Raw genomic sequence first — 25,520 nt, 5'->3', positions numbered from 1 at the left:
AAAATTATATGTTAATCCTTTCCCATCCTACAATAGACACTCTCCCCCACAAAGAGTTATAAAAGTGACAAATGTCTCATTACCATATTCAAATGTAATGAATCTAAAATAACTGGGTTTTTAGAGATGATTAATTCTGACCAAGCATCTTTTCCTCTTTGCTGAGTGCATAATAATAATTAATTTACAGTAAGCAGGTGATTCACATTCTACTCACACTTAGACATTTCTTGGCTAGAACCAATGCAGAGGATCAAGCCATCTTGGCTGACTGCCTATTCATCCGTGGGATTATTCTTAGCAAATAGACCCAGCCACAGCAAGACGAATTCATGCCCAGCTGAGACAATTGTCCTTATCGCCATGCATCTTCTGGGAATGTTCCCCAATCCCTGCCACATGTCCTATGTCTCCTTTTGTAACGAGACAAGCAGCCATTTTTTAGTGCTTTCTCTGTGCCAGTCAATTTGTGCTAATTATTTTACATATATTATTGCATTTAACCCTCACAACAGCTTGTGAATGAAGCACATTATCTCCATTTTACAGATGATGAAATAGGAGTAGAAAGGTTAAAAATTTGCCCATGGGCACAAAGCTAGTATGTAATATCTGGATTTGAATTCAAATCTGTCTGGCTCTTAACCATGACACTAAATTCCTTCTCGACCCACCAAGATTCTGCCCTTTGTTCTGGCTCCAAACAGAGAGCAAATAAAGTATCCATCTCAGAAGACCTAAACTTAGCATTTCTATTACTATAATAGCTAACATTTGTGGAGAGCTTACCAGGCACCAGATCTGTTATATGTCTTTTTCTTTCCTTTGAACCACATCCTCTAGAGTTTCCACATGTATTTTTAATTTTTGTTTATTTTTTAAAATTGTTTATACATGTTTTGTTATTTTAAAAAAAATTAAAAATAGGCTCCATGCCCAGTGTGGAGCCCAAAGCAAAGCTTAAATTCACAACTCTGAGATCAAGCAAGAGTAGGAAGCTTAATTGACTGAGCCACCCAGGTGCCTCTATATTTTTTATTTTTAAACTAATGAAATGGGCAGCCCTGGTGGCTCAGCAGTTTAGCGCTGCCTTCAGCCCAGGGCCTGATCCTGGAGACCTGGGATTGAGTCCCATTTCGGGCTCCCTGCATGGAGCCTACTTCTCCCTCTGCTTCTCTCTCTCTCTTTCTGTGTGTCTCTCATGAATAAATAAATAAAATCTTTAAAAAAATAATAAGCTAATGAAATAGTTTACATATTCAAAATTATGTGCATGTACTTATAAACATATATCACATCTAGCCACTTTACTTTTCCCTCTCTGCCCCTAAAAAGCTTGCCAAGAACCAGCCAAGCTCTCTCCTACCTGTGATCCTTTGCATATACTGTTGGCCCTTGAACAACACTGGCTTGAAATGCACAGGTCCATTTACACATGGGTTTCTTTTTTGATAAATACAGCACTGTCAATGTAACTTCTCTTCCTTCTGATTTTCTTAACATCTTTTCTCTAGCTACTTTTTCAAAAATATAGTATATAATATTTATAAAAAACATGTTAATGAACCGTTACTGGTAAGGCTTCCAGTTAACAGGAAGCTATTAGTAGTTATGTTTTGAGGAAGTCAAAAGTTATACACAGATTTTTGACTGTGTAGGGGAGGAGAGGGTCAGTGTCCTTAAACCCCTGCTTTGTTCAAGGGTCACCTGTAATCTTTTGTAGCATGCTCTGTCAACACCACTTTCCTTCTCCCTGTTCATTGTTTAGAACTAACCTGGATTCCTTTACCTTCCAAAGATGGCTGGGGATCCCTGGGTGGCTCAGCGGTTTAGCGCCACCTTCACCCCAGGGCGTGATCCTGGAGTCCCTGGATCAAGTCCCACATCGGGCTCCCTGCATGGAGCCTGCTTCTCCCTCTGCCTGTGTCTCTGCCTCTCGCTCTCTGTCTCTCTCTCTTGGTGTCTGTCATGAATAAAAAAATAAAATCTTAAAAAAAAAAACAAAGATGGCTGTATGTGCCCATAACTGAGCTGATCCTTTTGATAGCACTTATGTTTTATTTTCAGTTGCAATTTACTTTTCATCTCCCCTGTGATGTTGGTTGTCCTATACCACAGTAACTGATGAATCACTTTGGAGAACAAAGTGTCTGCAGATAGTAGATTCAGGTAATTTTTTTAGGAAAGGAATTACATAATTCCAGTTTTTGTGATCCACACTAAACCACCTTGGCTGCTCCTGCACCTCATGTCATATTTCAAATCTCTGTATTACCAGTCTTCTTAAAGTGGAACCAAGAGCTATTTGGTACAAAATAGCAGAAATGTTTAGAACTGCTTTACATGATCACTGACTTCCTCTTTCTTCTTTTTTTTGGGGGGGAGGTTCAATTATTGGCTTTTTCTGGGCCATTCTCAAATTTTACTTTTTGACAGACATAAAAACATTAGCTAGAATGTCAATTAGTTTCAGATGTAAAAATGGGAATAGGGAATAGCTGTATTAATTACATTGCTAACCTCAGTCGAGATTTTTTTCTTCTTGATATGCAGCACACAACTTCAACTCTTTGAAATGGATGTCAAAATTTAAAGTAGAGTGTTTCAGCTTAAACAGGGTGTCATGTTGTGGAGACTATGAGCAGAACATATTTCCTGACTATAAGACTGTTAATGTTTGCTTCCCAAAAGAGAGGCAAAGTACACTCTTCAAAGAAAAAAAACCAGTCAGAGCATTCCAGTGTGTTAAGGAAGAACACAAATTGTGTGATTTGCAGGCAGTATGAGGCTGTTACCATTTAGCATGGAGAATTCTGAGATTTGTGAGAGTTGCTCTTTGAATAGGGACCCCTCAGGTCCCCATCTGCATTCAGGTGAGTGAAGGGCACTTAAAAGGACCTGTGGGGCGTGGTGCTGAAAGAACAGTTCCCACAGAAGCATTTTCACCTACACCAGCAGCACATTCAAGGAAGTGAGACCTGGGGATCTTCCCCAGGTTAGGAAGCATCCACACCATGTAACAGGAAAAGAGTTTCAATAGAAGTGGTCTCAGATGGGGCAGCCCGGGTGGCTCAGTGGTTTAGCGCCACCTTCAGCTCAGGGTGTGATTCTGGGGACCTGGGATCGAGTCTCACATCGGGCTCCCTGTATGGAGCCTGCTTCTCCCTCTGCCTGTGTCTCTGCCACTCTCTCTGTGTCTCTCATGAATAAATGCATAAAATCTTTAAAAAAAAAGAAGTGGTCTCAGAGACACAAACGAACACTATTTAGAACCACTTGCAACAGAAATACCCAGCAGATGCACCTTAACATGCAGATTTCTTGAATATGTTCAGACTCTTGATATCCGTTGTCAAACTGTCCTTTAAAATCACTGCACTTAAAAAAATCACTGCACTTTAGGGGCACCTAGGTGGCTCAGTTGGTTAAACATCTGCCTTTGGCTCAGGCTGTGAACTCAGAGTCCTAAGATTGAGCACCATATAGGATTCCCTCCTCAGTGGGGAGTCTGCTTCTCCCTTTCCCTCTGCCCCTCCCCCTGTTCATGCACACATTGAAAATCATGTCCTATGATTGTCACAAGTCATGAAATATTTTGATTTTTCTCAACTACTTAAGAGTATAAAAACACACACACACACACACACACTCTCTCTCTCTCTCTCTCTCTCTCACTCAAATAAATAAAATCTTTAAAAAAAAATCACTGCACTGGGGATCCCTGGGTGGCACAGCGGTTTGGCACCTGCCTTTGGCCCAGGGCGCGATCCTGGAGACCCGGGATCGAATCCCACATCGGGCTCCCGGTGCATGGAGCCTGCTTCTCCCTCTGCCTGTGTCTCTGCCTCTCTCTCTCTCTGTGACTGTCATAAATAATAAAAAATAAAAAAAAATTTAAAAAAAATCACTGCACTTTATAAACATTCCTGGAAGTGATGGGAGCCTATTTTGCAACACATTTGCCAACCTCAACATGGTACAGATCAAGGGTTGGCAAACTTTTCCTATAAAGGGCCAGATAGCAAATATTTTCAATTTTGTGGGCAGTGCAGTCCTTGTTGCCTTTATTCTTCCCTGTCATTGCAGTGCAAAAGCAGCCACAGGCAGTATATAAACGAAAAAGTATCACTGGTCTCCTGTGACACTTTATGGACATTGAAAATCATGTCCTATGATTGTCACAAGTCATGAAATATTTTGATTTTTCTCAACTACTTAAGAGTATAAAAACATTCTTAGGTTGTATGTCACAGAAAAACAGGCATTGGGCTGGATACGGCCCATGGGCTGTCATTTGCTGACCCCTGGGATAGATGCCATTCAATCAGTTGTAGTAGGAATTACAGAAATTACTTTTGGACTAGCACTTAACTTTCACAACATGTATAAAGGATAAAACTGGGATGCCTGGGTGGCTCAGCAGTTGGACTCCTGCCCTAGGCTCAGGTGGTGATCCCAGATCCTGACTGAGTCCCACATTGGTTTCCCTGCGGGGAGCCTGCTTCTCCCTCTGCCTCTGTCTCTGCCTCTCTCTCTGTCTGTGTCTCTCATGAATAAATAAACAAAATCTTAAAAAAAAAAGGTTAAAACTCCTTCATCTTCCCCAATGCAATGTTATCATTCCCTTTTAACAAGATGAAGAGAAAATGCTTCTCTTTCAATTCAAAGGAAAATGCCTTGCAAAGGTAGCTCCTACAGAAGCGCCTGGAGACTTACCCACATGCACTGAAATTATGTTCTCAAGGCTCCAACTAGAGACCACTTCCGAGCCTTACCGTGAAAACATCTGAGGCCACCTCAACTGAGGCTGCATATGAAGGTTGCATTGCTGCCAGAACTATTTTATGATGTAGAACCTGCCTCTGTTCTGGCTCACAATATTTACTTCTCTAGCTTAAATATTTGGGAGGGCCTTGCCCAAGTAATAACTCATTAAGATTTTGCCTAGGGGCTTCTCCCTAAATTTTATATGAATTTCTACATTATATGCATTTCTACAACTGTTACCACTTCATCCTTACAAAAATCTTGCTCAATCCTTATAGCAACATGGCAAAATAGGTAAGTCTGTTAGGTTTATTGTCCCACTGTACAAATTAATTTTTTAAAAAGATTTTATTCATTTATTTATGAGACAGACAGACAGACAGAGAGAGGCAGAGACACAGGCAGAGGGAGAAGCAGGCTCCATGCAGGGAGCCCAACGTGGGACTCGGTCCCGGGACTCCAGGATCATGCCCAGGCCAAAGGCAGGTGCTAAACCGTGGAGCCACCCAGGGATCCCCCCACTGTACAAATTATACAGAGTCAGAGGACTGGAATGGGCTGCCTAAGAGCTCTCTGCTAGTAATTGTTGCTGCCTAAACCGAGATCTAGATCCTGTAATGTGCTCTTCCACTGTTCCACAAGGACTCTCAAAAAAAGACAAAGCATTTACTTTAATTCGATATATGTATTATTACACATTACTAGGCACTGTAACATCGATATAATATCGTGCATTTGTGTTGGTACTCTGAATAGCTTATAGTAAAATTCTCCTATTAAAATATAATTTTGAATCCTATGACCATAACCATATCCACATAGCCATTCTCAAATATTACAATGTAGTTATTTTAATATTTTAATACTTTTAATACTTAAATTTTAAGCCTTAAGTGCTGAACAGTAGAGGGAGTGGTATAGACATATAAGAAATGGCTGGGCTGGCTCTCTTTTCCACAACATTCCCCATGGAATAAGAGCATCAATAGGGGATTGTCACCTGTCTAAGATCTGGCATGACACTGTGACAAGCAGAGTTCTGAGATGGCCTCCAACAGTCCTGCGACCCTGGTTATATCTACCTCCTCCTAGTTACTCAATCAAACATGAGTCTGGGTGCTGCCATTGATGCTGCAGGTATAATTAAGGTCCTTAATCCACTGATTTTAAGATAAGGAGGTAATCGTGAGTGAGCCTAAAATCAGATTAGACTTGAAGATGCAAACATCCATGTGGTGAAGTACCTATGAAGAGGGTCTCATGGCAAGGACAGGAGGGTACCTCCTAGAAGCTGAGAGTCACCCTGGGCTGACAGTCCGCAAGACAATGCCTGGCAATCTTGTAACTGCAAAGAACTGAATGCTGCCGCCAACCAATGAGTCTGGAAGAGGACCCCAAAGTGGAGATCAGACACCTTCATTTCAGCTTGGCGAGACCTGAACAGATGACCCCAGTTAGCCTGTACCCAGATTCCTGATCCATGGAAACTGTTAGATAACAAATCTGTGTTGTTTTAAACTATGGAATTTGTTATACAACAATGGAGAACTAGTACATTCTCCTACAGGGAGAATGAAAAACTTTCTTCAGTGTCTCTTATTTAATCTTACATTTCATACCTCAGTCCCAGTCAAGCAGACATCTGCTCGTCTCATCAGTCACGTCTCTGAACTTTCTGCACTGCTGTTCAATCTTTGGTTTCCTGCAACTGCTCTCCACCTGCAGCCCTGGACAAAAAGAGATCAACTCTCATCCTGAACACACTGCAGACTCATGTAGAAACTTGTCCCTTTTGCGGCGCATGGGTGGCTCAGTTGGTTAAGCACTGGATTTTTGGCTTTGGCTCAGGTCTGATCTCTGGATTTTGAGATGGAGCCCACGTTGGGCTCTACACTCAGTACAGAGTGTTTAAAAGTCTCTCTCCTCTCCCTCTGCCCCTCCTGCTTATGCACTCTCTCTCTCTAAAATAAATAAATAAATCTTTAAAAAACCCCAACAAAACAAACAAACAAACAAACAAAAAACCTAGGGACACCTGGTGGCTCAGTCAGTTGAGCATCTGCCTTTGGCTCAGGTCTTGATCTCAGGGTCCTGGGATGGAGCCCTGAATTGGGCTCCTTGCTCATGGGGAATCTGCTTCTCCCCTCCCTTTGCCCCTCCTCCTGCTCACATGTGCTCTCTCTCTTGCTCTCTATCTCAAATAAATAAAATCTTAAAAACAACCAAAAAAACTCGTCTCTTTCCATGGTGAAAATTTACCTCTCGATTCGATTCTAACCCTTTCTCCAAATACTCCTTGCACTGCACATCAAGATTTCACCGTCTGCCATTTTCTGTATCTCCTGAACCCACTTGGGAAGGGACTGGAAATGTCACAGCTGCAGAAGGCCTCACTGTCAGGAGAATTTATATCTACAAAAGGGCATTAAAGGGGCACTTGGGTGGCTCAGTGGTTGAGAATCTGCCTTTGGCTCAGATTGTGATCCTGGGGTCCTGGGATCAAGTCCTGCATCAGGCTCCCCACCTGATACTCTCCCTGCCTATGTCTCTGCCTTTCTCTCTCTCTGTCTCTCATGAATAGATAAATAAAATCTTTTTTTAAGAAGGTGTTAAGGGCAGCCTGGGTGGCTCAGCAGCTTAGCACCACCTTTGGCCCAGGGCCTGATCCTGGGGACCCGGGATTGAGTCCCATATCGGGGTCCCTGTGTGGAGCCTGCTTCTCCCTCTGCCTATGTCTCTGCCTCTGTGTGTGTATGTGTGTGTGTGTCTCTCATGAATAAATAAATAAAATCTTAAAAAAAAATTTTTTTATAAATTAAAAGGCGTTAAAGTTTTTAGTAGTAGGACAGAGGGCCTACAGATGATTTCAGAGAACCGAGAAGGCAGAGAAATTTGGGCAGAGGGCAGATGCTGACATGACTGCTGCATCTGAAATCAAAGCCATGGACTTGTGGTTGTGGGTGAGAAAAGTACTGCAAAGCAGGGATGGCCCCGCATAGAACTACTTTCCTAATCGAAACGTTCCTCGCTTTTCCTTCAGGGTACCCCTACATTTGAGCCCTCTCCAGTCTTCCTGGACTTATCCCTTCCTCCCCTGCAAGCACTGTGCTGTCCAGCCAAGCAGGCCCGCTCACTGTTTCCCATTTCCAACTCTGCCAGCAATGACCTCACCCATCTTCCTCTGTCAAAGCCCAACTCCCCCTTTGTGACTTGTGGTTTGCTTTTCAGAAGGCCTTTGCTGATCTGGGGTTCCTTTATCCTCTTGCAATACTTAGTACAGGCTAAGCAGCATGAAAATTCCCTAGGTGTCTTATCACCTATATTGCAAACTCCCGCAACACCTTGACTATTTCTTGGCAGGAAAATCAGTACTCAATAAATATATAATGAATTGAATTGATGAGGCAGGTCGTTTCCCTTTTGTTACTCCAGCGGAATTCTGCTCTCCCCTTGGCTGAGGGACAATGGACTTGGCTCCGATTTTGTCTCTTCTGCATTTGGATTATTTTAGGACAACAAACAGAACTGATCTTTGCATTAGAAAAACAAAATGAATAAGGCAATTTCAAAAATTCATAGCTTTTTTTTTTTTTTTTTACAAAGACAAATTACAAAGTGGTTTCTGAGACATTATTCACTGTCTTCAAAGGTAAACAAAACCAAACCAGTAAACTTGATTTCTGTATCATAATATCCTAGAGCTTTGGGAAGAGTGCTTAAAGATCTACAGGAATAGGTATATTTCTAATAAGATTGGATCTGCCTTCCCCACGGGGAGTTTTTATTTATGCCTTGTCCTGAATTAAAGACTTCTCAGGATCCAGAAGTAAAAAGTACTGGTAAGTATCTAAATGGTAAAAGTAATCATCATGATCTGATTTAAGATTATATTTCAATTACTGATTATTGAATTTTTAAATAATTATGGCCTTGCCAGCCAATGTCAAATATTATACCCATAACAATGAATAATATTACAGCTAGCTAACAATATTACATCTGTACTGTGTTTTGTTAAAGGGGTAACTCCCAAGCTCTACACCTACCAGACTTACCATGGTACTGTAGACATTTTATAAATCCTATTCATGTCTTAAGTCACTCAAACTTTTTAGTTTCATAATTAATTTTTGGCTAAAAATAAGCCATAAAAATAAATCAGTATATTAAAAATAAAGTACTTCAGGGCACCTGGGTGGCTCAGTTGGTTAAGTGTCTGCCTTTGGCTGAGGTCATGATCCCAGGGTCCTGGGATGGAACCCCACATCGAGCTCACTGCTCAGTGAAGGGTCTGCTTCTCCCCTTTCTTCTGCCCTTTAACCGGCCCTCTCTCTCGCTCACTCTCTTTCTCAAATAAATAAATAAAATCTTAAAAAAATAAAAATGAAGTACTTCATCAGATAATTAATCTATAATTTTTGCATAGGGGATCCCTGGGTGGCGCAGCGGTTTGGCGCCTGCCTTTGGCCCAGGGCGCGATCCTGGAGACCCGGGATCGAATCCCACATCAGGCTCCCAGTGCATGGAGCCTGCTTCTCCCTCCGCCTGTGTCTCTGCCTCTCTCTGTGACTATCATAAATTTAAAAAAAAAATATATATATATATATATATAATTTTTGCATAGTATTTAACCTTAGATTTTCTTTTGAAAATCTTCCTAACTTATGTATTTGATAAACTTATGGTTTTGAGAAGTTTAGGTTAGTTCACCCTGATACACTCCAGTTATTCCTAGAACTGCTCAGTTCATTTAATTGCAGATCAGCAATATACATTTTTGCAGGTATAAATTTTATAGCCAAAAAATCCATTTTGGTACAGCTAATAATTTTGTAGTATATTATTTTTGTATAAATATTTTTTTATTTTTGGTAAGAAATACTTCAGCAAGTTAACATTGAACTTTAAATGCTATACTTCCTAGTGACTAGCTGACATTAAGAATTATTGTTGGACATCATATAGTCAAAACTGAATAAATTTTCATGTGGGCTCAGCTTTAAATCATCAGTCATGGGAGACACCTGGGTGGCTCAGTGGTTGAGGGTCTGCCTTCAGCTCAGGTCATGATCCTGGGGTCCTGGGATCGAGTGCTACATCAGACTTCCAGTGGGGAGCCTATTTCTCCCTCTGCCTATGTCTCTGCCTCTCTCTCTGTGTCTCTCATGAATAAATAAATAAAAATATTTTATAAAATAAAACACAATCTTGAAAAATATTTACATCCTATTATGTTTAGTGTATTTTTATTTTTTATTTTATTTTATTTTTTTGTTTAGTGTATTTTTATACAGTAAGTTTCACATATCTGTCTGACTCTATCTTTGGTCTAGGACGTTTTTAGGGGACAAATGTCTAAAACTTTTATGACCAAATTAGAAGGTAATCTGGCTTGGTTTCCCAAAATATATTTTTCTCTTTGGTCACACTTAAGTTTGATTAGTAATCATAAGCTACATCTATATACAATTTTATCTGTCATTGACAAACCAAAATTCCTGATAGCGTTAATTCAAGACCTGTTTATGGTTTACATACAGAGTCAAAGAAATCGCAGCCAAGCACTGAAGGGAAGGAAGGTTAACATTTGTAGAAAGCATTTATAAGTTGGTATGCAGCAACTCACTTTTTTTTTCTCTCAACACCACCGCTTTTTAATCTGCATTTTATGGATGAGGGAACAGAAAAGAAAGAATGTATGTAATCCTCAAAAAGTCACTCAGCTAGGGATGGACCCCTAATTGTAGTCCAGATTTTGTGACTTCAAAACCCAGACGTTTCTCAAACTTATCACACAGCTTGTAAATATCCTGATATTTTGTAACAAGGAAAGGAAATCAAGCCTTATATGCTTGAACTAATTGTCTCCTTATTTTCTTCTTCATGTTTCCAATATAAATCACTATAAAAGCTTGAAACATTGACAGGATCCTATTTCCTATCCATTCATCTTAATTTTGAAGGATCTGGAGGAAAAAGACGTTCCAAGGAGCTGCTGGACAAGGAGTTATTTATTAACAGAAAAATGGACTCAGACAAAAGCGCTGGGGTAAGAAGGCATTACTAATGCATTTCTGTGTCTGAATCTATACCCAGCCATAACATTCTCAATGAAAGAGTTATTCACCACCATTTCCATTTTTCATTTTGTATCTCTTAATATCTGTCATTTATACTCTGGCCTGTTAGCTATTTAGTTGGAGCTGGGAAGTGGCCTAGTATTGTGCAACGAGCAAATTTGTGTCTGGAATGAAAGGAGCTTCTCTTTTCAGATTGTCATTTTGTTTGACTACCTTTCTTTGTCCATTATTTAGTTTATGCTCAAGAGAATTCTAAAATAAAAGTTATCTTTTTAAATGTTAAGTGCAAGTTTTATGTTCAGTTTCCTGGAGCCACTTGAATCATGATGATAATAAAAAATATCCCCTTCAAGAGGAAATGGTTGGGGACACCTGGGTGGCTCAGCAGTTGAGCATCTGCCTTCCCCTCAGGGCATGATCCCCCATGATCGCCCCCCCCCCGCCCCCCCCTCCCCCCGTACTGGGTACTGGTATCAAGTCCCGCATCAGGCTTCCTGCATGGAGCCTGCTTCTCCCTCTGCCTAGGTCTCTGCCTCTTTCTCTGTGTCCTTCATGAATAAATAAATAAAGTCTTTAAAAAAAGAACAAAAAGAAAAGAAACAGCCCATCTCTAACAGAGCTAGCTAGTATTGGTTGATTCAGAAATCCAGTGATCTAAAGACAATCCATTTACTCTTAGAGTGTGAGTGCCCTGATAAGTGAGTTAGATGATTACCTTTATTTAACAGCAGAAATCCTACTGGTATTGCTTCGAGCCTTACCTTTCTAGAAGTGAGGGGCTTCTGTATATCAACCACGTCATGGTTATTCTTAAAAAGCAAATAATTAAACAAGGACAGCAGTTTATTTGGCAGGGGGAAAAAAAGGTTTAAAAATCTCAAAGGATCAAAAAAAAATCTCAAAGGATCAAATTAGGATAGATAGCAATCTCTATGAGAATTTGAGAGATTTATACAGGTTGGTGGTTCTTTTTCAAAGGGAAAAAGAGTAGAACAGGTAGGGGGCACTTGAACTCTATTTCTTTGCTTGAAAATATATGAAGAATATGATGAAAAGTTAACATTTTCAAATTCTAAAGAGTGCGAACATGGGAGTTTGTTAAATTACCATCTGCTTTTCTGTAGTTTTGAAATTTTCACTGAAAACAAAGGAAGAGAAGGAGAAACAGACAAAGGATTCATTACTACTTTTTTTTTTAAGATTTTATTCATTTATTCATGAGAGATACAGAGAGAGGCAGAGGCACAGGCAGAGGGACGAGAAGCAGGCTCCATGCAGGAGCCGGATATGGGACTCAATTCCGGGACTCTGGGATCACCTCCCAAGCCAAAGGCAGATGCTCAACCACTGAGCCACCCAGGCGTTCCCCATTACTGCTTTTTTTTTTTTAAATCTTTAGATGGCAAAAGGTAAGAAAATCATTTTAATTTTCAGTAATAAGAATGAGATTATTATAACAATAATGGAAAACCAATGAGAGTTTTTTTAAGTGGACAAGAATTAGAGAAAATAGCTGGAAAAATAACAAAATAAGCACATTTTTTAAACCTTGCAAACAGGGGTGCCTGGGTGGCTCAGTCGGTTAGGTATCTGTCTTCAGGTCTGGCCATGATCTCAAGGTCCTGGGATCAAGCCTCTTGTCCAGCTCCATGCTCAGCTGGGAATGTGCTTCTCCCTCTGCCCCGCCCCCTGCTCATGCTCTAAATAAAAAATAAATAAAACAAACAAACAAACCTTGGAAACAGATTGTGAACCATTGTGGCTAAGAGGTTGGACAGATTATAGCTATGTCTTTTGTTGTTGTTATTATTTTGTTATAGCCTATAGTTACATTTATTGTCTGGCCCTTCCTTAGAGATTTTTCACTTAGGAGATTAGGTTGCACCTGTGAACCTGCACCAACGAAAATAGAGCAGCATTAGAGCGTTTGAAGTCAGTATCTGTTTTATCACATGGCTCAGCAACTACCTAACGATTGTCTCCTTCCCACTTAAGGCAAAAGGAAATTCTGTGATTGGAGTTGGCTTTTGAACATTTGAGAATAGTAACATCCAAGAGAGATGGTCAGCGTATAAAAATTGGGAAGGAAATGCCAACAACTCCTCAGTAGGAAGGTGATCATGTTGAGTCTTATTAACTAATCCTTTGGTGGAAAGGATTTGCCTGAGGACATTTATTAAGCTCTCATTTCATGTTCTTGTCATAATCATCATCTTCTTATTCAGTTGTCCAACTGCTGATATGCATTCCATGACGTGACAACTTGACTCTGATGAGGAGTCTAATTTTTTTTTCATTTTAGATAATTGATCTTCATAACAGAGTAGGGAACTAACAGCTTGGCTCAATAATTCTCAATCAGCAATTTTCAATATGTTCAATAAATGTGTTTCTATCTAAAATAATATCCTGGACACATATTTAAAAATAAAATTCTGGGGGCACCTGGGTGGCTCAGTCAATTAAGCAGCCAACTCTTGATTTCGACTCAGGTCATAATCTCAGGATGTGAGATCAAACCTCGTTTCTAGTACACCTAGCACAGAGCTGGCCCAAGATTCTCTCTCTCTCTCTCTCTCTCTCTCTCTCTCTCTCTGCTCTTCCCCCAACTTGCACAACCCATACACCGTCTCTCTCTCAAATAAATAATTAAATTAAAAAAAAAAAAACCATTCTGGGCGCCTGGGTGGTGCAGTCAGTTGAACATTCAGCTGGCGTCATGATCTTGGGGTCAAGGAATCAAGCCCTGTATGGGGCTCTGAGCTCAGACGGGTGTCTGCTGGAGATTGTCTCTCCCTCTCCCTCTGTCATCCAGCTCATGCTGTCTCTCTCTCCCAAATAAATAAATAAATATTTATGTTTATAAAAGCAACACATTTATAAAGAATTTGGAAAACTTAGAAATGCATGGAAGAAGACACCAGAAGATACTCATAATCCTACAACTCACCATTTATGAATATTTTGATGTATACTCTTGTTGATTTTTCTTCCTACATATATATATTTATGAAGCAGCAGGAATTTTGCTGCATGCACAACTATGATTAATCAAGATATGTTAACAAACTGGTTTTGGCATTGTGTATGTATTTGAAAAATGACCTGTTGTTTTGTCTCTAATGAACAATTTGGTCACCAAATACTGAGCTGAAATTCACTAGTAGCCTGTCAGAGTTCTTTTAAAAAAATATTTTTAAAAGATTTTATTTATTTGAGACAGAGGAAGAGAGAGAGAGAGAGAGAGAGAGAGAGAGAGAGAGAACAAGCAGGGGGAGTGGCAGGCAAAGGGAGAAGGAGAAGCAGCCTCCCTGCAGAGCAAGGAGCCGGATGATGCAGGGTTGGGTTCCAGGACCCTTGAGATCATGACCAGAACTGAAGGCAGGCGTCCTGGCCTGTCAGAATTCTTAAAATGTGATGAAGGAATATTGAAAATAGTAGTCACTTTTTAACATGTATACCAAACATTAAGGTCAAGCTCATTACAAACTCTGTGATATTAATTATATATCTAAATATACTCTGAGGAAATGTGGGGCTAAAATTTATTGAGCATCTACTATGTGTCAGGCAGAGTGCTGGATAGTTTGCAAAGATTGCCTCATCCATATATGATATATGTAGGATGAAAAATGACCTTTCCAATCTCTGTACCCATAAAGTGGGGTTCAAATTCCTGCAATTCAAGGATGGAAAAGACAGGGTGGACACTGAGCTGTGAGGTGCTGCAAGGGTGTCTTGAGAGTCAGCACCATGGTGGAAGACATCAAGACCAAAATCAAGAACTACCAGGCTGCCCCTTTTGACAGCTGCTTCCTCAACCAGAACCAGACCAGGAACTGCTGGTGGAACTACCTGGACTTCCACCACTGTGAAAAGGCAATGTCTGATGCTAAAGGGGGTGATGTCTCCGTGCGTAAAGGACACCGGCATGTGTACAAGTCCCTCTGCCCCATAACCTGGTTGTCAGCCTGGAATGACCACCAAGCAGAAGGCATGTTTCTTGGGAACATCTGAACTGGTTCCACCACCTCTCCTCTGTCCTCCATCCTTCCCCTAGGGTGGTGAAGGGGGATCTGGGTACATGGTGATCCCCACCTTGGGATCCTGAATCATGGCTTAACTCATAATAAATACTTGTTGGAAAAGTGTAAAAAAAAAGAAAGAAAGAAAAGACAGGGTGAATTTTGATCAGAAATATTTAAATTCACTGTTGAATCAAGGAAAAGTGCATGACTCCTTTATTCTCTCCTTATTTTGTGTATGGAGGCCCAGCCACAGTGAGTATTAAAATTGTATCTTCTGTTGGGTAGATTTTTGCTTTATAAGAATTCAGTGCAATTTATTTTGCATAAAAGATATTCCGTGTGCTGCTGTATCAGGATTGCTCAAGGATGCATTGCTTACTATAGAGGAGACTCTGCCTTCCGCTGATCTATAGGTAATAGAATATGCCTCCGGAATACATTTTCCTAAAGTTAAAATCAGATATGCCGTGGGCTCACATAACAAGCCATGTCAATGCAAAGTTGCAAGTCATTTACTGCAGAGTTACAGGAAATGCAAATTTGATCCGGTGTTAGACAAGTTGAAAGCTCTATTTTGCTGCCTGCCTTATAGAAATAGCTTGCTTGTTTACATGTTGTTTTAGATAAACCCCACACTGGGAAGCGTGACTTAGGTGACCATAGGCATGATGCTGCCCTCATGCTCATGGTTGTCGTCAGTAATGTATCCTCTACCTTACGAGGGACAGACATGGTAAAATTGGCACGTGTTCAGGCGACCAAAGCCTTTGTTAGGAGAATTGGGTAGGATATTTCTTTATGTGAGTGTTTGTCTTAAAGTTTACCTTTGCCTCCAAACAGGTAGGGCCCTTAGCATTTTTTAATGTGTTAGCACCTTGCTTCTGGTCTTCCCATGATCATTTCTCTGAATCCTTACAACAGAACTCTGTCTTGGGGTGGTTTTTAGGAGCACAGGCTCTAGACTAGCTAGTAGGGTTTGAATCCTAGCTTGAAGTGCTAGTGTGATACTTTGCACTACAGAAAACTTAACTTGCCTAGGCTTCATTTTCTCCCCTGGTAAAATGAGGCTAGTAATCTCACCACACTTATGGGGTGGTTGTGAAGGAGAAGGCAATGTGCAGCACAAAGTCTTAGTCAAGGAATGAAATCCTTCTAATCCTGTTAGATGGGTGAGGCAAATATAAAGCAGAAATACATCAAGAAGTTAAGTAAGACCCTTGGCCTAGGGCCACATAATTGCAGAATTGGAGTCAGATCAGCCGTTCCCATCTCAGCCTTCTTCTAATGGCTGCTTTGCTTTCTTAATTGAACACATATGTGTATATGCAGCTGTTGACTTTTAGATGTGATGTTTCTGGTGTTGCGTCAACAAATGTAATTATGGAGCTTATACATTGCAACAGACACAGTGGTGAGGCAATGTAGCTCTAACACTGGGACTTATCTACACCCGAATGCCCACACGCACAAGCACATGCAAGCACATCTACAGTCAGAATGCTCCCCTCTCAAAGGAAACCTCAGACTCTGCACATATCTTACTTCTAGTTATGGTCCTGCCACAACTTGGGCATTTACTCAGAGCCTCAGCCTTCCCGCTTGAAAAAAGAAATAATAGTACATGACTTGTATTGTTAATTATTACTAATCAAAATTAATCAAGATAATGTATGAAGAGTCCTTAGCATTAAATTAAGCCCAGCACAGAATAAATTCCTTATAGGGACGCCTGGGTGGCTCAGTGGTTCAGCGTCTATCTTCAGCCCAGGGTGTGATCCCGGGATCCGGGATCGAGTCCCACATCGGGCTCCTTGCAGGGAGCCTGCTTCTCCCTCTGCCTGTGTCTCTGCCTCTCTCTCATGAATAAATGACAACCGATTGGAAAGTTGAATATTTTGTTTGCTCCTCTCTCTTTTTTGATTTTATTTATTTGAGAGAGAGAGAGAACAAGTGATGGAGTGTGGGGGAGAGAGAGAGAGAGAGGTGAGAGAGAGAGAGAGAGAGATAGCAATAGAGATCCCAATAGCAAGGGAGCCCAATATGGGACTCGATCCTAGGACCTGGAGATCACGACCTGAGCTGAAGGTGGGTGCTTAATCAACTGAGCCACCCAGGTGCCCCAGGTGTCTTGTTTTCTTTTTCTTTTAAAAAATATTTTATTTATTTATTTGAGAGAGAGAGAGAGAGCACAAACCAAGGATAGAGGCAGAGAGAGAAGCAGGTTCCACACTGAACAGGGAGCCCAATGTGGGACTTGATCCCAGAAAAATGAGATCGTGACCCAAGCCAAAGGCAGATGCTCAACCAACTGAGCCACCCAGGCACCTATCTTATTTATCATCTCTTTCCTCCCATTAGAATTATGTTCTACAGAAGAGGGACTCCAGGACAGTGCTGGACACATAGCAAGTGTCCCCCTAAAAGTCTGTATATAAATTAATGAGTGGAGAAGAGTTTGAGAGCAATGGGAAAGAGGAAGGGAATCACCTGTGTGAGCAAAGAGGGAGGGACCATCCTGTAATTACTAATTTCTCACGTGAACTTCTGGGTCTATCACAACCAGCATTTGTTAAAAAGGAGCAATGTCCCAAAGGAAGTTCACTTAAGAAATCATGAATAGAAAAAAAAAAAAAAAAAGAAATCATGAATAGGGCAGCCCGGGTGGCTCAGTGGGTTAGCACCTGCCTTCAGCCCAGGGCGTGATCCTGGAGACCTGGGATCGAGTCCTACATCAGGCTCCCTGCACGGAGCCTGCTTCTCCCTCTGCCTGTGTCTCTGCCTCTCTCTCTCTCTCTCTGTTTCTCATGAATAAACAAATAAAATCTTAAAAAAAAAATCATGAGTAATCTGATAGAGCACGGGCGGTTCAGCAAGTATCTTTCTCCTCATGGGGACAGTGGTGGGGTGGGCAAGTACAACTTGTGTAAACATACTTGTCTTTGATTCGAGTTCACATCAACTTCCATCCCCAACCTTTCATGGTTGTCACAATCCCGCTACCGAAATTCTGTTTTCCAATATCCTGGTTCCTCTCCAAAATTGGACTTGTGAGTTTCAGTTGATCAGACTGCAGATGCCTTCAAAGATGGTGCGTGCACAAAGAAGCCTGCCATATGCTTATTAGCACTGATTCCCTGCATGTGACACAATTATAGCAGTGACTGGCACACAGCAACAGCTCCACGAATGCTCCCTGTTGTTGCTGTATTCCAAAAGGATTCCTGGAGTTCTTCTTATGTGCCTGCAGATGTTCTTGGTTTAAGATATTTTTTTAAATAAAGTTCTCTTTTATTTTAAAGATTTTATTTATTTATTCACGAGGCACACAGAGAGAGAGGCAGAGACCCAGGCAGAGGGAAAAGCAGGCTCCCTATGGGGAGCCGGATGTGGGACTCCATCCCAGGACCCCAGGGTCACCACCTGAGCTAAAGGCAGATGCTCAACCACTGAGCCACCCAGGTGTCCCTGGGCTCAAGATATTTAGTGGCAAAGTAAGCAGACCCAGAGCTCTGATATCATGAAGCTTATGATGTAGTGGGGAGGTTCACAAGAGAAAGTCTAGTATGTCAGGCGGAACAGTGAATGATTGTGCTACTTGGGTGGGTGGCTGCGGACTACACTCTAGCTGAGGGTGGGCCCCCATCCGCCTTGTTTGAACACTGTCACTCCAGTATCTTGTGAAGAGCATAGCAGGCATTCAGTTCACGTTGGATGAATAAACTAAGGAGTCTCCTGGGTGCCTGAGTGTTTGAGCACCAGCCTTTGGCCCAGGGGTGATCTTGGGGTCCTGGGATCGAGTCCCACATCGGGCTCCCTGCATGGAGCCTGCTCCTCCCTCTGCCTGGGTCTCTGCCTCTCTCTGTGTCTCTCAATAAATACATAAACATCTTTAGAAAGAATAAATTAAGGAATGTAATGAGTGAATTTCCGAAAGGAGGCCTGGTCTAACGTGGGCACCGAGAGTTCCGGACGTCGCCTGTGTGCGCGGAGGCCGTGCCAGCTCTGCCGATCGCCAGCTCTGTGCTGACTGGCAAAGTGTGGGTTAGGGGGTATGTGGGTGGACTCCGGGAGGAGAGGGAGCGGTGAGGGCAGGCATCCGCGTAAGTGACTTCTGTGTGGAACTGAGGCCACACGGCGGGCCGCAGGGTGTGTATTTCTGAGGTAAATCCGAGCTTACGTGTGAGCCGCGTGGAGGGTTCTGACTGAGGCAAAGCTGAGCTCGAGTGCGTGTGTGAGGGATTCGCCTCGGGTTTGTTGTGTGATGGGGAATCGCACACAATCTAGGGACGTGCGTGCGTGTCTGTGACAGGCAAACTAATTGTGAGGCGAATTCTGGGGCAGAAAGCATGGTCCTAAACGTGAGGTAGGAATAGTTGAAGCGTCGATTTGCCTGTGAGGCGATGACGGGCTTCTGTCACTGTCAGCGAAGCAGGAGGGTCTCTTTCAACAGCCCGGGAGGGAGTTCGCCGTTTGAGGGTGCGGGTGTGAGGCACGCGCCGCAACTGGGGACCACCGTGAGACCGTCCTAAGAGGAGGATGAGGCAAATCTGGGGTTGCGGGTAAGCAAAGTGTAGGACTGAGTCGGCGAAGCCCGTGTGCGTGTGCGTGCGCGTGTGCGTGCGAGGGGTGTTGCTGCACCGCAGAGTGCGGCTCTGAGGCGCACCCGCCCAGGCCACCTGGAGTGGCGGGTCCCGGGAGCCGACAGGCCTGCGCGGGGGAGGCGACCCCGCAAGCCCGCGAGGGGGCGAGGGTCAGGGCGCGTGGGCCGGGGCCGCGGGGTCCTCGGCGAGCCGGGGCTAGCGTGGCGCTGGGGCAGGGCGGCCGGGCGCGACCCGGGGGCGGCGCTGGGGTCGGGGGCGCGCCGGGGGCGGCGGGGGCGGCGCGGGGGCGGCGCGGGCGGCGGGGCGGGCGGCGGCAGGTCCCCGGCGGAGCGCGCGGCTGGCTGGCGGCGGCCCGGCAGGAACCGGAGCTGCACTGCCGCCTCTGGCGCGAACGCTCAGGCGCCTCCCCCCGCCCCAGTCACTGTGGCTCGGCGCACGCTGCCGCCGGCTGCCCTTTCCGCCTGCGGGGGAGCCGAGCCGCGGGGCCGCCGCGCGCCGAGCCATGGCCTCGGGCCGCAGGGGCTGGGACAGCGCCCACGAGGACGACCTGCCCGTGTACCTGGCCCGGCCCGGCACCACGGACCAGGTCCCGCGGCAGAAGTACGGCGGCATGTTCTGCAGCGTGGAGGGCGCCTTCGAGAGCAAGACGCTGGATTTCGATGCGCTGAGCGTGGGGCAGCGGGGCGCGAAGACCCCCCGGAGCAGCCAGGGCGGCGGCCGGGGCGCGGGGAGCCGGCCGGGGCTCGAGGCCGACAGCCCGCGCCGGGGCCAGGGCCAGGGCCAGGGCCAGGGCCAGGGCCGCGAGGACGCCAGGGAGCCCGCGCCCGCCGCGCCCGCCGCGCCCGCCGGGGTGGAGATCCGGAGCGCCACGGGCAAGGAGGTGCTGCAGAACCTCGGCCCCAAGGACCAGGTAGGGGGGCCCGGGGCCGGCCGCCCCTGCCCGCGTCCCCGGACCCCGGCACAACTTTTCTCCCGCTCACTTCGCCCGGGGGGCGGGGGCCCGGCGGGAGGAGGAGGAGGAGGAGGAGGAGGAGGAGGAGGAGGAGGAGGAGGAGGAGGAGAGCATCCTCTCGGAGCGTACCGCGCGACCTGCGAGCGGGGACCCGGAGTCGCGCGGGTCCCCGGGAGCAGCATCCTCGTGCGCGCGGGACCGGGGCGCGCCCCCCCGCCCCCCGCGCCCCCCCCCCCCCCGGCCCGCGCCTCCCTGCCGCACCCCTGGGCCTGCGGGTCTGGGTGGGTGTGTCGGCCCGCACGGCCCGGAAGGCTCGCTGATGCCCAGCCCTCCTCTCCGCCCGGGTAGCCGCCAGCACAATGGGCTTCGCCCCACGCTGGCCCTAGGTTAATCTCAACCCGGGTCACCAGGGCAGAGGGCAAACTCCATAGGCCCCGGATGAACACACGGGACGGGCGGTCTCCCCTCTCACTCTTCCAGCATCCTCTGTGTCCCTGAAACTTTCGGGTGTGGAGCCACTAGACTAAACAGCCCGGTCTGAATGCCTCCCTCCTGTCCTGGATGGACATTTCACATCTGTGTTGGTAACGTGTGCATTTGTGTACGTAGCTGGCTGCTGCGAGACTGGGTGCTGCACAGGGATCCAGCTGTCTCTGGGAGACTATCGCTTTATTTTTGAAAACGGGCCAGAGTACTAAGGGTGCACTTTAAACTTAGCACAAGCTGCAGAGTCTCTGCCGCTCCCACATGTGCCAAAGCCAGTTTCTTCTGTATGTGTATTTTTGAGAAACTCATGCCACTTTGAACCGACTGGAGATACGGCCTTGAGATCCAGCTTCCTCTCATCTATTTGTTTATTTCGTAGAAAATCAGAACCACCGTTCAGAAAATTCAGGCTCTGGGCAGGGCTGGAGTATTCAAAGTTCAAACTGATGCTTTTGAGTTGGGGAACAATAGTAATCAGATGCGTCACTCTTGTGTAGATAACGGCAGCAAAATCCATCCACGGATAGTATTCTGTGCAAATACTGATATGAATAATAACCCAAAATGGAAATGTCTGCCCCAGAGCAATTACAGTTAATGCTTAACCGAGATTTGCAAGGTTTTCCATTCAAATGCAGCGAGCCCCTCAAAGGAAAGCATATCTCTGCACTGCTGGGTTTTCGAAAGTTTGAAAAAACAAACAAAGCTTTAATACCACTAGGGGAAAAAGAGTGCCCTTGGGAAACAATGTCCATGTCCCTTGGAATCACTCTCTAAGTGTGTGATTTTCATATCATCCTTAGAATGTGGGATTCCTCTAGGCTCTGCTCAAATAACCCTTTCACGAGAAACTTCTGATATTTTGGAAAAGCTGTGGCTGATTTCTAAACTTAAGAATGGTGTTACAGGAAGATTATTGCCTCTCTTCAGGTCTTAGCTGATGGGGATTGAAATGTTCCTTCCCTTCCTGACCCTAAGGGGTGGGAGAAGTGATGGAAAAGGTCGGTAACAATTGCTGTGAGTCAGTGCTATTCCCTTTGCTGGAACACCCCTGATGTAAGCCAGATAATATGCCTGGTTTGCAGGATTTAAGAATGGTAACTAGAGAAAGGGAAAATGTTCCTTCCTCCTGTAAACCCAGAAATTCTCTCGTTTTCCTTCCTTTTGCAAACCCTGTACTTTTGGCTGCTAATTGAAAAATAATGCTACAACTTAAGCATCAGCAGGATTTCTTGTGCTACGTGGTTATTTGTAAGTTCGGGCTTACTGTCAGCTTCATACAGGCCATGTTATTATCTCTAATTTGGTTGAATCACGTTGCTAGAAGAGTCAGCAGACCTTATCTACTTCTGTACTTAATGGCTATTTCCTTGAGGATAGGGATTGGGTGTTTGGGTTTATCGCTGTAGCAGAAATGCCTGGCACATTGGAGGTGTTCCATAAATGTTTGGTACATTAAACCTCCTTCATTAAGCCATATATTTTTTTGCTACGTAGATCCACAATAACTAGCCTCTATTTATTTATTTCTTGTATATTAAAAAATATATTTTTAAAGTAAACTCTAGGCCCATTGTGAGGCTTGAACTCATGACCCTGAGATCAAGAGAAACAAGAGAAACTGAGCCAGACAGATGTCCCTTCTGGCCACTCTTTTAAATACCACATTTTCGGGCAGCCGGGGTGGCTCAGCGGTTTATAACGCCGCCTTTGGCCCAAGGTGTCATCCTGGAGACCTGGGATCGAGTCCCACGTCGGGCTCCCTGCATGGAGCCTGCTTCTCCCTCTGCCTGTGTCTCTGCCTCTCTCTCTCTCTCTCTCTCTGTGTGTGTCTCATGAATGAATAAAATAAAATATTTAAAAATAAATAAATAAATACCACATTTTCAGGGAGCATGCTACCTCATGAAGCAACTTTGGAAAACTTCACTTTAAAAAAATTTGAATTAAGCCCAAATCTGCCTACTTTTAGTTTCTATAAACTATTCTTAGTTCTGACCTTTTAAAATATAAGAATAAAGTTTTTTAAAAAAATTCTGAGATATTTTAATGACTTAAGCGTGTGGGTTTGTTTATCTGTCAGAAAAGGGTGGGTATTGCCACAGTAACAAGCACTCCCCACATCTCAGTGGCTTCATCAAACAACAATTTATTTCTTGCTCCTGCTACTGTCCAGTAAGGGTCACCAGGGCGGCTGTGTTCATCATTTCCCCTCCGGGACCTAGGCTGATAGACTGATGGAAGTTTCATGTCGATGCACTCATGCTGGGAAGAACATGTGGTGAGTTGCTCACAGACTCTTGAACTCCCACGCTGAAGTCGCAAACATGACTTATATGCACATTTCACTGGCCAGAGCAGATCATTAATCCGTGTCCAACTTCAAAAGAACGAGGAGGGCGCAGTCTTAAAGTGATCCTGTTAGATGAGATTAGAAATATTTGGAATATAGCTTTAATATCTCTTCTTCATTTGGGGCGGGACTGCGGGGATGGGACCTGACTCCATCCATCCAAATTATGTGACTGTAAGCATCTCACTCTGCCCCTGTGCCCCTACTTTCTCATCTGCAAGTGTGGGTAACAGTGACTACTTTGCCAGATGCCTGGGTGGCTCAGCGGTTGAGCATCTGCCTTTGGCTCAGGGCGTGATGCCGGAGACCCGGGATCAAGTCCCACATCGGGCTTCCTGTAGGGGGCTTGCTTCTCTCCCTCTGCCCGTGTCTCTGCCTGTCTTGTGTGTCTCTCATGAATAAATAAATAAAATCTTAAAAAACAAAACAGTGACTACTTTGTACATAAGAAGTACTCAATACATATTAATTACTATTCCTCTTTGATTTTTACTGCCCTTTGTATGTTTGAGGGCAATCTCCCTAAAATTCTCTTTATTAGCCTTATCGTTGCTAGTTTCTTTAGCCTTCCCATATGTAATAAGTCTTTTATCCTTCTGATTTTTTTTCAGGTGATGCTATATTTTATAAGTATTCTTTCAAAAATACAGTGCCTAGAACTGAACACAGTGCTCCAGATGGGATATGGCTTTGGCAAAATGTATTGTATTATAGATAATAATTAGGTTGTCTATAAATCAAATTCATTGTTTTGTCTATAGATCAAATCAATGATTTATAGACAACATATGCTTCCGTAGTACGAGATTACACCTAATAATTCAGTATCCATGTCCTGCTGTTGTCTGCATAGTACATTCTCTGTCATTTAAGCATTCAGAAAGTTTTTCACATAAGCTGCTAACTAATAAGCCAGTATGTCTCCATTCTATACTGGTACAACTGACCTTAAAACTGACCAACAAACAAAGAAACCCAAAACCTTTAACTAGGGAATTTTATTTTTATTCTTTCTATAATATTTATCACCACCTTTGCCCATCTTTCTGTCAACATAATTTTGAACCTTAATTCTGTGATATAGCATCCCTATCCGCAGCTTTGAACTATCTGCAGATTTGATAATAAGTACCCTTTTTGAACACTTTCTATGTACCTGATATATCACAGAACATGATTTTACAGATAAGGAAATTGAAACTGGGCGACTCTTAAGTGTTTAGCCCCAAATCACATGGGTAACAAATAGGGAGCCAGAGTTCAAACTGATTTTCTGAGTCCAGAGTCCATTTTTCTGAGTTCTGAGGCACTCTTTCCAGACAAGGAGGCTACTGGCTTACTTTAATTCAGTGAACCTGACCATTGTGTCTGCTCCTGACATGTTACTGTCATGCAGGGCAAGGACAGAGCTTTCCGCCACACCTCTAGAGCCTTCCTCCTTCTTTGCCGCTAGCCCATTATTCAGGACACCTGGAGAACAGTTGCTCAGCCTATGAAAAACAGTTGCTGCAAAATCCTTATTTTTCCAAGTTAAATGCAAGGTTATTAAAAGAGATTTTTATAGAACGTCTCGATAAACTCACAATATGCTTTGTCTATGGCATGCCTACTAGCTAATCCCCTCCCCCCCCTTAAGGGAATGAGTTTAGTTAATTAAATGAATAAATTACGAAGAAATTTCACAACAAAAGTTTGTGGCAGAATCAAAGTAAAAAAAAAAAAAAAACAACTCTGAATTTTACTTTGAGTGCCAAGTGCCAAGTTTGAAGTGTGATTGGGTATTTATATTGTGGTTCTGGACCTACCTCTAAACACCTTGTTAAATTATGCAGCTCGATTTTCCTTATGATAGGCACTTATACTGCCAAAATCCTCCATGGCTGGCTCACACAACGTTTTGTTTATCACTTTTGACAGTAAGTACATAAAAAAAAAAAAAAAGCAATTTTAAAAGAAAAGGAACTATTTTTCACCATTTCTTAAGATGGTTTCCAGAGTTTTTCTTGCAGTGAAGAAATTACTAACGGGAGAAGAATGATGATGGTATATGATATATGGTCTGCCAAGAGCAAATGATACTGCAAAGACTCTGTCATCCAGTGAAAACAGAGTAATGGCATTATGATTACATGGTCTATCGATAACTCCCTTTTGGGAGCCATGGGGCATTTCTAGTTCCCTGCTTCCCACGTGGGCCACTTTTGTGCAAGATGTTTCCTTTGTGCAGTCAGTAGAGGTTCTGGGTGGAGGAGA

The 25,520-nt window shown here is 43.8% G+C and overlaps 2 protein-coding genes across 2 annotated transcripts in view; both read left to right on the top strand.

Moving 5' to 3' along the window:
- Positions 1-14,600: 14,600 nt before the first annotated feature.
- On the top strand, positions 14,601-14,864 carry LOC121496730 (cytochrome c oxidase subunit 6B1-like). The gene has a single exon (XM_041765288.1). It carries the CDS (start codon positions 14,601-14,603, stop codon positions 14,862-14,864), a length of 264 nt encoding a protein of 87 aa, XP_041621222.1.
- A 4,963-nt stretch (positions 14,865-19,827) lies between these two features.
- DPYSL3 (dihydropyrimidinase like 3) overlaps positions 19,828-25,520 on the top strand; it is a 120,261-nt gene continuing 114,568 nt past the window's right edge. The window contains exon 1 of the mRNA XM_041766692.1: positions 19,828-20,386. Coding sequence (XP_041622626.1) covers positions 19,979-20,386 — 408 coding nt within the window. The 5' untranslated portion in view covers positions 19,828-19,978. The remainder of the gene's footprint in view (positions 20,387-25,520) is intronic.

This window comes from Vulpes lagopus, chromosome 8 (genome assembly GCF_018345385.1).
Source record: "Vulpes lagopus strain Blue_001 chromosome 8, ASM1834538v1, whole genome shotgun sequence".
In the NCBI taxonomy this organism is placed as follows: domain Eukaryota; kingdom Metazoa; phylum Chordata; class Mammalia; order Carnivora; family Canidae; genus Vulpes; species Vulpes lagopus.
Note: the sequence above shows the minus strand (reverse complement) of the source record. Positions and strands in the feature narration are given on the sequence as shown.

Bases quoted from the DNA above. Each gene is read 5' to 3' on its own strand.
- LOC121496730 (XM_041765288.1), top strand. From the start codon at position 14,601: ATGGTGGAAGACATCAAGACCAAAATCAAGAACTACCAGGCTGCCCCT.